The sequence below is a fragment of the Myodes glareolus genome, chromosome 10 (genome assembly GCF_982192425.1).
Source record: "Myodes glareolus chromosome 10, mMyoGla1.1, whole genome shotgun sequence".
Classification (NCBI taxonomy): Eukaryota; Metazoa; Chordata; class Mammalia; order Rodentia; family Cricetidae; genus Myodes; species Myodes glareolus.
This window is the reverse complement of record NC_142035.1, coordinates 60,235,688-60,247,982: the sequence shown is the minus strand read 5'-3', so window position 1 is coordinate 60,247,982 and position 12,295 is coordinate 60,235,688. Positions and strand designations below refer to the sequence as shown.

The 12,295-nt window shown below is 48.6% G+C and overlaps 1 protein-coding gene across 2 annotated transcripts in view; it reads left to right on the top strand.

Moving 5' to 3' along the window:
- Bub1b (BUB1 mitotic checkpoint serine/threonine kinase B) overlaps nucleotides 1–1,279 on the top strand; it is a 49,882-nt gene extending 48,603 nt beyond the window's left edge. For both annotated transcript variants that reach the window (XM_048459601.3, XM_048459600.3), the window contains exon 23: nucleotides 787–1,279. In XM_048459601.3, coding sequence (XP_048315558.3) covers nucleotides 787–1,021 — 235 coding nt within the window. In that variant the 3' untranslated portion in view covers nucleotides 1,022–1,279. The remainder of the gene's footprint in view (nucleotides 1–786) is intronic.
- Nucleotides 1,280–12,295: the final 11,016 nt, after the last annotated feature.

Here is a 12,295-nt window from a genome sequence, read left to right as displayed (position 1 = left end):
GAAGATTTAATGCCCCTTCCCTCCTCTTCCTCTCCAAAACATTAAGTTGTATTTTCTTCTTCATTTGACTTAGAACTTGGCCAATCACATTTGTCTCTTGTATGTATTTTTAAAGTAGGTTTGAGCCTGAGATGGTGGCTCGTACCTTTAATCCCAGCACTTGGGAGGAAGGTTCAAAACCAACCAGGGCTAGACAGTGAGACCCTGTCTCATACAATAGCAATAATAAATAAGTTAACAAAATGCTTGAAGCCTACTTTAAGATGTTTGGATCAATTGGCATCTCCAGTTAGCTGTGGACCAGCGAGGTGTAGCTAACACGGGCGGATCAGGTTGGGTGAGCTGGCCTCTCCTGGCATCCCTGCCCTCTGTAGCAGCGGATGTTTTCCATCCCACAGACAACAAGGATAAGTAAGCAAGGCACTTTAATCAAGTTGAACATTCAGAGAACTGTGAGGGTGACAGACCCCTGAGGTGGGAGTCAGGAAAGTAAGAGGGGAAGCAATTTCTTTGTACCGTTTATAGAGGAGAGAAGCCAGGAGACGTTACTGTATTTTAGTATACAGAAGAGATCTGCAGGCTTGGGTGAGAGAATGAACGGCTTTCCCTTTGTGCATTGCACACCATCGTGGTAGATTTTTGTAGTTCTTCCAAAGCTCTCCAACCTTAGATTGCTGGGTATACCCTGCATCACTTTGGCACATTGATGGACTGCTGGGTTAAACTGAAAGAATTCTAATCTTCATATACCTGATCTTGATAGAAATGATTTTTATATTTTCTTAGGCTAAAAGACGGTGAATTATGGAATAAATTCTTTGTGAGGATTCTGAATGCCAGTAATGAGTCCACAGTGTCTGTCCTGAGGGAGCTTGCAGCAGAAATGAGTGGGCTTTTTAACACCACATTCCACAGTCACCTGGACAAAGCCTTGTGGAAGGTGGGGAAGGTAATTAGTCCTGGAGCTTTGCTCCTCCAGCAGGACAGACAGTCGAGTCCCTCCCAGGTCCTTGCCTCCTAAGCTGTGCTGTGTTGTGGGAAGCGGGCCTGCAGATGCTGTCATCTAATTGGGCACACTTGGACACACCACCAGTTCTTTCTCCAGTTTACTGAGTGGCCTGGTTTTTAACAGATCGCTGCCCTGACAGCCTCACCCGTACAAATGGGTACATTTTAGCCTTTTTGTTTCTACTTTCCCCTCTGCTCTTCTCTTTTGTAATTTTACAACATGTATTCTTACACTCACCATGTATGTTATAATAAAAAAGTTTTTGTTAAATTTGTACTTCTGGTATTTCATCTACATTTGTAAACTAAGGTGATAAATGGTTTAATTTTGGAAAGGCATTATTTTACCATGGAAACTTATGTGTCCTAGATTTAGAGCAGCTGCCATTGAGCTATAACAAGCAGCTCGTCGGCCCTTGTTCAGGTGTCTCTGGCCTTCGAGCAGGTGCCCAGATGGAAACAGGTCAGACAATGTGCCCGAGACCAACTTTTCTGAGGTTTCAAAGTTGTGTTTTGCACATGGCTCACATCTGAGTGTTTGCAGTTTTATATTGTGGTTGCCAAAAGCACCTACCAATCTTTTGGAATGGAATACTCACCTTCTGTTCCGTGCAGAGGGGAGCAGGGATTGCTAAGGGGATAGAAGATGGCTTTCCTTGACTTGAGGAAGCAGGGGTCAGAACCTAAAGAGGGCTCGGAAATGTGGACTAATTTGGAAGAAAGTAAGTCTGATGGGACACTGGACACCAGAGAACACCAGCTGCTCTTGGCCTTGAGGGGTTTGTTTTTTCAGTAAGGGTAATGAAAATCATCTAGTTGTTTACTTCATATTAAAGCAATCGATGTTATTCGATGTTCCTTCACGTTAGACCTGACTTTCCCATGGTTGTCACTACTACTACTGCTCTAACGCTAGGAAGCAGAAACTAACTCCTAAGTAAATATCTCAATTTAAAATATTAAGCCTTGTGATGGTGGCGCACACCTTTACTCCCAGCCTTTGGAAGGCAGAGAGAGATGGATCTCTGTGAGTTCGAGACCAGCTTGGTCTACAGGGCTAGTTCCAGACCAGCTAAGGCTGTTACACAGAGAAACCCTGTCTCGAAAAATGAAACAAATAAACAAAAAAACCTTAAGCAAACTGTACAGTTAAAGCCATAAAACATGATTTGGTTCCAAATAATAACTAAAAAATGTTTTCTCTCAACCAAAATACAACTCTTCAAACATCTTTAATTTGCTTCTTATACTGAAAATATAAAATGATGACCCTGTGTCTTTCTGTAATCAAGCCCCTCTCCTCTGCTCTCCTTAGTTCCCAGTTTTCCTACATTGACCTAGGAAATTTAGAGCCTTTAATATAAGCTTCCGTCTAGCGAATTCTTCAGCAGGCTAGGCAGCCAAGTTGCTGTACGGACAAACCTTTGTTTTGAAAAGGACAAGTAGTTGTTTTCCAGTTCTGTGGGTGGCTTACTTTCTTCCTTCAATCAGGTCTTTTCTGAACTAGACCTTATGCAGTATGGCATCCCACGGGTTCCCTGTTACTTCTGCCCTTTTCACCTTCTGTATCTTCCATAGTGCCTTTCACCGTCTTGTGCCCAAGGAAGTATTCCTCATGCGTGCTTGTATATACAAATCCCTTTTTCCATATCCCCCACTACAATTTAAACTCTTTAAGGAATTTACGTTAGTTCTTAACTGTAATACCTAGAGCAGCACCTAAATAATAAATAAAACCTTGTGCCGAAGTATGAAAAACAGAACAGAAATGGGAAATGAACAACGTATTAAGACATGTAAGTGAGAACTTCAGCGTCCACTAATGAAAGACATTGAAACTGTATCATCATTTACAAGAATGAAAATTGTGTTCTTGAGGGGCTGGAGAAATGACTCAGGTTAAGAGCACTTGTTGCTCTCCAGAGGACCTTGGTTTTAGTCCTAGGACCCACATGGTTGGTGGCTCACAACCATCTGTTATTCCAGTTCCAGGGGATCCAGCATGCTCTTCTGACCTCTCAGGGCACCAGGCACACATGTGTGCATACAAACATGCAGGCAAAATACTCAAAAGTCTAATGTATATTTTAAATACGTAGATTATTATATTAAAGAAAAATACACTAGTGAGATTAAGAAAGCAATCACTCATTATGCAGGTTCATTCTTAGAAGCCAATTTGACAATCCTTTCTAAATTTAAATATTTTCTGAGAAATTTTCCTTAAGAACTTACATTACCCAAACATCTCTATGATGTGCTAACAGCTGCCCTCACTGCTCCGAGACTCATTGTCCCCAGCGGGACCCGTGTGACACCCAGGCATATGCCGTTAGCACCAGTTTGCCTTGAGTCCTCCTCAGAGGAAACAGAAGTGAGACAAGCAGTCACTTCCAGCTTGTGTTTTAAAACATTAGGGTACCAGGTGTAGTGGCACACACCTTTAATCCCAACCCTGGGGCAGACAGGTGGGTCTCGGGGAGTTCAAAGCTAGCCTGGTCTACAGAGCCAGTTCTGGGACAGCTAGGACCCTGTCTCAAAAATTAAATAAATAAAAGCCTGGGAAATTTAGCAAGCTTTATCAAAGATTTGTTTAGTATGGGTATTTTGCCTGGGTATCTATTCAGTACACTGACTCAGTGCCCATGGAACTGGATTCCCCGGAGCTGGCATTGTAGTCATTAGCTGTCATGTGGGTGCCAGGAATCAAACCCAGGTCCTTGGTTTTACTTAGTTTTTTAAGATTTATTTATTTTATGTGTTTGAGTGTTTTGCCTGCATGTCTGTGCAGCACATGCATTCCTGGTGCCCATGGAAGTCAGAAGAAGACGGTGTCGGATCCCCTGGAAATGGAGCTAATGGGTGGTGAGCCACTGTGTGGGTGTGTGCTGTGCTGGAACCCAACTCAGGTTCTCTGCGAGAGCAGCCTCGGCTCTTCACCGTAACATCATTAGAGAACATAGCTGAATGCTGAAAACTCAGTGAATCTGAACGTTTTGTGTTTTGTGTACATCTGTTCGATGTACACTTCTGAAGCCACCATTTCTGTCATCTGTGTAACATTTGTGTCTGTGAACAAGGGATTGAATGACACACAGCCCAACTTCTTTAAAATTAACTCTTTAGGTGGGTAAATTAACAACCTGAGTTTGATCCCTGGAACCCACCTGATGGAAGAAGAGAACCAATTCCTGAAAGTTGTTCTCTGACCTCCACACGTGCTATTGGCCTGTGTGTGAGTGTGTGTGTGCATGAGTGTGCGTGTGCTGAGATGGCTCAGCAGGTAAAAGCCCTGGCCCCCCGAGCCTAGTGACTTGAGTAGCATCCTGGGGCCCCCAAGGCGGAAGGACGAACCCCTTTCAAGTTGTCTTCATGCACTCACAGGTCCACAAATTAATAATTTTTGAGTGAAACCTTGAGTTGTCCCAAGCTGATCCGTATGACTATGAAAGGACCGTTGATAGCTTCAGCCGGGTGTCTGCAGATGCCCTGTCTCCCCACCGAATCAGCTGCTTCTGCTATTGCACTTGAGAGACCCCATGGCTGACTCAATGCTCAGCAGTAGTTATTCAAGCTTATATCAGCCTCACTCTGACACTGAGGTTGCCCAAACTGCTAGTTTTCAAACCCCTTGTAAGCAAGGGATTCATATCTCCTACACTGTATCCAGCAATATGTATAATTCTCAAAAATGAAAATACTGGGGGGGGGTGGATGACTACAAATTCAGAGATCAATTATATTGGCTCTGAGGTTAAGGTCTCTCCTCAGCTCTCGATCTCACTTTAGTATGCCATTTTATCATGCAGCATTAGCATGCTAAGTGACTGTTAAATTCACATTGTGATATACTTCACTGTCTAGGTTATACCTTTCAGATTAAAGTTATGCCGGGTGTGGTGGTGCATGCCTGTAGTCCAGAGGCTGAGCAGGACCTCGAGGTTGAGGTCAGCCTGGGCTACATATCGAGACTATCCCTACAACTGTCATTTCTGAAGTGTCTTCTTTGTGGCATGTACCCTTTTGTTTCCATGCATACTAAATTTGGGTTCATGTTCAGCTGAAACAGGGATGCCACATGTGCTGCAGATACAGAGCTGGTTCGGCTCACCCTAATCACGTGATGCTTTTTGTCTAATTGCTCCAACCCTTCCTTTCACTTCAGTGAGGTATGTTGAAAAGCATTTGGGAGCTGGAGACGTAGCTCAGTGGCAGGGTGCTTAGCATTTGCAAGGCCCTAGGATCCATTGCCAGCATCATGAAAATAAATTCTTAGTTTTTAATGAAAAGCGCGTTAGCACCAGGACATGGCTCAGCGGTACAGCACTTGCTTTACACACGCGAGTAAGGCTTTGATTTCAAACCCGGCAGCATAAAAGCAAAATACAACAGCTTGGGGAGTTGTTCCTCCAGCCCTGTGGTGGCCAGAGAATCATCAAGGCAGCCACGTTCTAGGTCACCAGGATTCCTTGAGGTTAGAACAAAGGCTATGGAGACTCAGGTGAGGCTTGGAACCGTGTGGCAGGCACATCTTCCAGGACACAAGCACTCAGAGGCCAGCACCAGCCTTAGAGCTCCCAGCTGTGAGGACAAAACCCTCTGTGAGAGTCAGGTCTCAGGAACACAGCTGCTCTTGCCCACCAGTGCTTCAGTGTGACACACTGGGGCCATGGGGATGCAGAACTGTCCCAGACACAGTGGTAGATCAGCCTGGGCTGTGGGGAGCAGAAGAAAGAGCAAAAACTAGGGGACAACACCCCATGGATAGTAGAACACCCATAAACAGTCCAGAGAAAGCCCAAGAGACTGGGAATAGATGGTATGGGAGAGCCAGGAGAAGCTGAGGCAGAGCACTGCACCCAAAACATCCCCCAAACTGCTTTTGCACAGAGGGGCTGTGCAGTATGTATATGACCTAAGCGTGGTCAAGGTCCCTAAAGTGAGGAACACCACAGACCCTGCAAATGGGTCAGGGTATTGACAGTTTCCATGTGGGGGTATAGAAAATGTCTTTGAAGTCAACCTGAAAGGGAGATGTCAGCTCACTCTACAGGGCAGACAGAACCAAGGAGATGAAGTGTTAAATGACTTATAAAATAGTGGCAGCTACTGAAATCATACCTGAGGTGCTGAGAACCTGGTAGTTACTCAGTCCTTGAAGCTAAGTGCCTCAGCAGTTGGATGAGCCCCACAATAATTGTGGGAGCCCGGGAGGTGGTTCCTAGTCTGTGAGGGAGCTTGGAAACTGGTTCTACTGTCAGTGAAGGATTCAACAACTGGGAGAATCAAGTTGGTGCGAGAGGCCAAGTGAGGCAAAGCGAGATGAGCATCCTTCTGAAATGCCTTTTTTCATACGGGCTTTACCCACAATCGGGGTGTGCCTCCCCACATCAATCAAGGCACTAGGACAGTCTTCAGGTGCGGCTCCTTACTGAGTGATTCTAATTTGTGGCAAGTTGACATTAAAACCAACCATAATAGAGGACATAAATGGTCTGTGACCGTTTGAAGCACATGGTGTATGGCTTGGCCCTTCGGTGACCCTCCACCCTATGCCAAGCTCCTGTCTCTCTCTGGTCTGGGCCCACAGGGTGAGCCAGGACCTGTACCCGATCCGCTTCCCATTTTCCGGAGCGCTAGGCACATCTGCTTTCTCCCTCTGCTTGGATTGGCTATTGCGCATGTGTTCTCCTTTGCTCAGCTAGCGCACTGTGTCCGTTTCCCTGTTACTGCAGCCGCTCTATTACCCTCAATACCCGGAACCTCAGTACCCCTTACCCTTCGGCTTGGAAAGTCAACCCCAGGGGATAGAGGTCTCCGGGTAGACAGGCAGAATGGGCAGGTTCGGGGATGGGGGGGGGCATAATACCCCTCAGTACTGGAAGCAGCCTGTGGCCAAGTGGCCTGAGTAGTCAGTGTCCTCTTTGTCCTAGTCATTCAGTCTGTACTTTTTGAGATGCTGGAGATGGACCCCAGGGCCTTCTGTTTCCTAGACACATCCTCAGCCCACTTCCTGCCTTGCCTTAATTCATAATACTCAGTGCACCTAAACTCGGACTGTGATAAAACAGTCAAGAGACCGTTCTGGCTGGGCAGTGGTGGCATACACCTGTAATCCCAGCACTTGGGGGGGGGGGGGCAGAAGCAGGTGGATCTCTGTGAGTTCAAGGCCAACCTGGTCTACATAGCATGTTCCAGGACAGCCTGGGCTGTTACACAGAGAACCCCTGTCTCGAAAAACAAAACAACAACAACAACAACAAAATTGTTCTGAAATCTAAAGGTTGGAATATCAAAAGAAACAAACACCAGATCATCAGGAGGGAGTATCCGCCCCTCCATTTTGGTCCATAAGACTGGATCCAAAGGGTCACTGACCTGCCGCTGTGGGACTTCTGCGCTGTGTGCAAAGTGCATGAATCTTTATCTCGGGCCCCATCTACCCTCACACACCGGGCTAGTGCTGCCCACAAGCCACCCACAGACGTGGTGCCTCACTCCCCTCCCCTCCTTTTCCCTACATGGGAAATCTCTGGCTGTCTTAGGGAGCAGGACCCACTGACATCACACAAGGCAAAATCCTTGGCCTCTCCTGCTTGCACTTGGGCTTTTGAGCCTTCTCGTTGTGTGCTTCCCACTCTGAATGCGAGTCGATTGGTTGCTTGCTAGGAAAAAGTCGGGGGGAAATAGGAAGTTCCCTGAGCTTGACTTAGGAACTGGAAAAGTGGCCCTGCTGGTGTCTGGCTGTGGATCAGAGCGGGCCAGTCTGCCATTGCATGCAGTCCCTCTACACAGGCTGTGCTAGTGAGCAGGAGAGAGAAGAGCCGGACCTTACTTGGGCTCACAGCAAGTCATAGATTGATCTGTCTCCCCAGCATCCAACCCTGAGAAGAGCAAGGCTGAAACTGCCCCATTGTTGAATCCCAGCCAGGAGCCGGTGAGAAGCTTCGCACGCCTACTTGCGTGGCCTCCAGCTGCAGTCATTGATTCCTGTCTTACTGCTTGTTGAAACCAGTCCACAGACCTCCTCCAGGGCAGCAAATGATATCCTGGAATGTAGTTTCAAAAAAAAAACTAACCAATAAATATTTATTAAGCTTCACAATGGTCCTTCACCTATCATGGGATTTAAAGAAACGGAAGGGCTGCTCATTTCCTGGGAGGAGTTTATAATTTAGAGTGTACGGGATACAACAACAGAGTAGCCAAGAAGGAACACAGGAGAAATCAGAGTCAGCACAGGCAGCAAGGTGGCTCATGGGTAAAGGTGCTTCCCACACAAGCCTGGAAACCTAGTTCAGTCCCTAAAACCTATGTGTGGTAGGAGAGGACTGACCACGAAGTTGTCCTCGGACCTCCCTGTAGCTTCAGATAGCCGTAGCGTACGCGCTCCTCACCCAGCATGCACACACGATAATAAGAAAAAGTATAAAGTCTTTTCGTGTGTTTGTATATGTGCCACAGTATGTGAATGTTCACCACAGCGAGCAGGAGCCAACAGAGGCCAAAGGAGGGTGTTGGATCCCCTGGAACTAGAGTCACGGGTGATTGTGGGTCTCCGTGCGTGTCCTGGGACCCCAACTCAAGTCTTCTGCAAGAGCGGCATCTCTTCAGCTGGGAGTGGGGGTGGGGAGACCTTAGGGGGACATCTCAAGGAAAGCCACAAGCAAGAGCTGAGGATGTAGAACCCATAGTCTGTTAGGACACTCAGAAAGTGAAACCAGTGGACAGGGCAGCCAGGAGCCACCCCAGCTGGGCAGGAGTTGGAGCTGCGTGAATTAAGTAGTCCGGAACTGGCAAAAGCAAACCACAACAAAACCGGAAAGGCCTGGTTCCCTCACATAACAGCGGGCACGTGATACTCGGTGTCTTCTTGTCACCCTCCTAACCTGTCGTCAGATGCTGGCCTTTGCCTCTGGCTGATGCCCTAGTGAGAGCAGTTGGCTATCACAGTTTGGACAACTTGAAGCTGGAAAAAAGAAGAAGACAAAGCAAACAGACCTTGCAGACATCCTTCCCCACACGTCTCTTGGCCACAATGTCACATATTTGGAGCCTAAGCCAATCCCTGCCTAAGGGAAGAAAAAGCGGTTACTGAGACTGCGTTGATCTAATCCATATTCATCCCCAGGGCTGGGAAGGGACTCCTCCCTAGGCTTGTGGGTAGAAGGTGTGCATTCAGATAACCGGGCTTCATCCGCAAAGAAGGGAGGTGAAGCTGGTTTAGAAGGACGATCAATGGCGTCTGCTCCGCGATTAGAAGCAGAAAAAGGCAGGGAGCAGAAAGGAATGAGTGTTTCTTAGATACGCTCTGCCACTATCTGAATGAGTGAGCTAGCCTTAGGAAACTTTAGTTTCCCCAGCTCTACAATGGGATAATGTCTGCCCAGGTTACAGACTTCATTCAGATAACACTTGCTGAGTTGTCTCCTGCAGTTAGCAGGCACTCAGGAGGAGTTTGTTGGCTGGGTGGATTAATTCATCGAGGTGGTGCAAGGTTTAGCAGTATGTGTGAGGAGAAAAAGCCCCTTTAACTAAACTCTGGGGAGCCGCCCTCCGCAGGCCTCCTGCTGCCCTTGCTCTCCCGGAAACTGGGGCGTTTTCAGAAGGTTCTGCATCCGTGGGTGGTGCTGGCATATGAAGGCCCAGCACTTTCTAGGTTGGTAGGAAGGCTCTGCACAGCGTATCTGTGGCCCCTGGCTTCCCGCCAGTCCCACTTGGCGCTGTGGTTTGTGACTGACTTCTGAGCAGCAATCTACAGGGCCCTTGACCCCTCAGAGTTAACCCCGCCCCTCCCTGGACGATCCTCACTCACTTCCAGGGCCACCTGGCCAGGATCTGGATGAGTGCCCATCACTGACAAAAGACTTTTCTTTTTCATCCTTTTCCTACTGAAATGCCAGTCAGTTATGTTTTTCCTTTCTCTCTCTCTCTCTCTCTCTCTCTCTCTCTCTCTCTCTCTCTCTCTCTCCTTTTTCTGACAGCAGTGGGTAGCCCCTCCTGGAACCACTACTGCCTGTATGTGATCCTCTGCAGGGGATGAATCACATAGCTATCAATAAGCTAGGCTGCTCCTGGTCTGCTGCCGGCTGCAGAACAACTAAGTACTGAAAGCCAGCTCCTACCTGAGGTCTAAGTTCCTGGCTTTCCTGGCCCACAGCCGTGGAACCCTCCAGTCACAGAGGCAGGTGGTTCCTTACAAGTGACCCACCCCTGTGCTGTGTCATCTAAAAAAATGCAAACCTCCTCAGTAAGTCTTGCCTCTGTCCTGAATTGCCTCTGGAAAAGCCGGACACAGACCCCGGATCTTGAACCTGCCAGTCCCTCTGGGACTTGGGACAGGCTCTTCAGACACTGAGCTGCAGGCTTCTCGTAACCATCTAGGGTCACTGCACTCGCTTTGGGGTGCTTTGAGGAGTCTGTGCCTCTCCTTACCTTGCCTGGCTGTTAAATGTCCCCCAATGCCGGCTTTTCTCTGTGCAGCCTCTGTCTCCTGAGTGCACTTCCAAAGAACTCTGCCCCCCTATTTACCTACTTGAAAATCCCTGTGCCAAGCAAAAGTTTCTCTGGAAGAGGGGCCCTCGCCAGGGTCACTCCTGACCCTGTGACAGACTGACTCAGGATCCCTCACTCACTTCCCCCACAACATGGTGACTAAGACATGAGAAGGAAGGGAAGATGGGACAAGGCCAGTGTGCGCCTGCCCTGGCTCTGTGCTTGGAACGCTGATCTTTCCCCTCCCAAGTCCCCGAAACCGGGTCGTGGTGGGTGTGCAGGCTTCTCAGGGAAGAGTCCTGTCTTTCTTCTGCTCCCTCACAGTTCCTCCCAACCTGTTCCTTCCTACTGGCAGCCAGGATTGCAGTCCAGCTGCGATATTGGAAGGCTCCTCTCCCTCCTCTTTACTTTCAGGAAGAGAAGCAACTTCATCCCAGGTCAGGCCTGCGGGGGTCGGGTGTGGGAGGTTGGGGGTGGGGGAAGGGGGACGTGGCCCACAGTACCCTCTGCCGGGTGGTCATTGGTGGCCCCTCCTGGCACCCCTTGCCTCAGCCTTTACCAAAAGAGGAAGAGTTCCCGCCCACATTCCCTCACCAGCCACCTGGACACCCACATCTAGAGAAAGGAGACCTTGAGGTCTGCCGGCAGACCTCAAGGAAGGTGGAGCAGAGCTGGATAGGGCATGCAGGGGACCTGGGGCACCCCCATCGACAGGATCCTGGGGTCCCCTTCCCTCTAGGAACACCTTGTATGGACCTAGTGATTCTCCTCTTGGTTGCCAACCCCCTAGAGTGGGTGCAGTGACCTGGGATGGACTTCTGCCTCTGGGCTAGCCTCTCCCACTTGAAGGCCAGGACTAGGCCAGCTCTGAGGTGCAGGGCATCCAGGGGCAACACCTGTCAATGTGTCCAAGCTGTTGCTCTCAGGCTTGTCCTGACCTGGGCTGGGCTGGCCCTGGGTGGGTGTGGCTCCTCTCTTCCAGGCTCTGACAGCCTAGGCAGGTGCGGGCAAGCCCAGCTCAGTCAGCAGAAAGAGCTGTGTAAAAGGTGGTAGGGAGTGTGGGGGAGGGGAGTGTGGGGGAGCACCACAAGGTTAAGACAGCTGGGGCCATAAAGAGGAAATCTTTGGACACACTGGAACCCCAAAGTTTGTGTCTAACGCTTTGAGCCCCAAGGTTTGCGTCTAATACTTTGTCACTTAAGGCAAAACTTTGGAGTTCTTGGTGTATGAAAACTTTAGTTTTTGTTATTGACAAGGTTTTCCCAACCACACCCCCAAATGATTCAAAACCATGAAACGGGACAAACGCAAGTGCAAGCGGTTATTCCTGCCGAGCTGACTCTGTGAAGTAAGGAAGGTCACTACTGAGCTCGTGAGTCTGTCTTCATTCACAAAAACAGAAGCGAGCAAAACAAAAGACTTTATTTTGAAGTCGCAAGGACACTGGCTTGGCTGACTCACACTGCGACAGATCCCTGGGAGCCAAAATTTAAAGGCCAAAATGTCCACGTGGACAGGACTGCCGCTGCCTGACCAGAGTCACTGAACTATCATCTCGCACTCAGGGCTATCGGCTACAACAGGCCTGTGTCAGCAGTCGGGAACACCCAAACCTGGGAGGCAGAAAAGCTACCTTCTACTCCCGACTGCCTGTAATTTCCTCCGTGTTTTTGCTGAATCACCTCATCTCCCAGGGCTGCTGTTGGCAGTTGGCATCTTTAGAAGAAGGGGTGGGACTTCCTCGAATCCATTTGTGCTTTGAATCACGTGTTCTAAGGAACATCTTCTGATG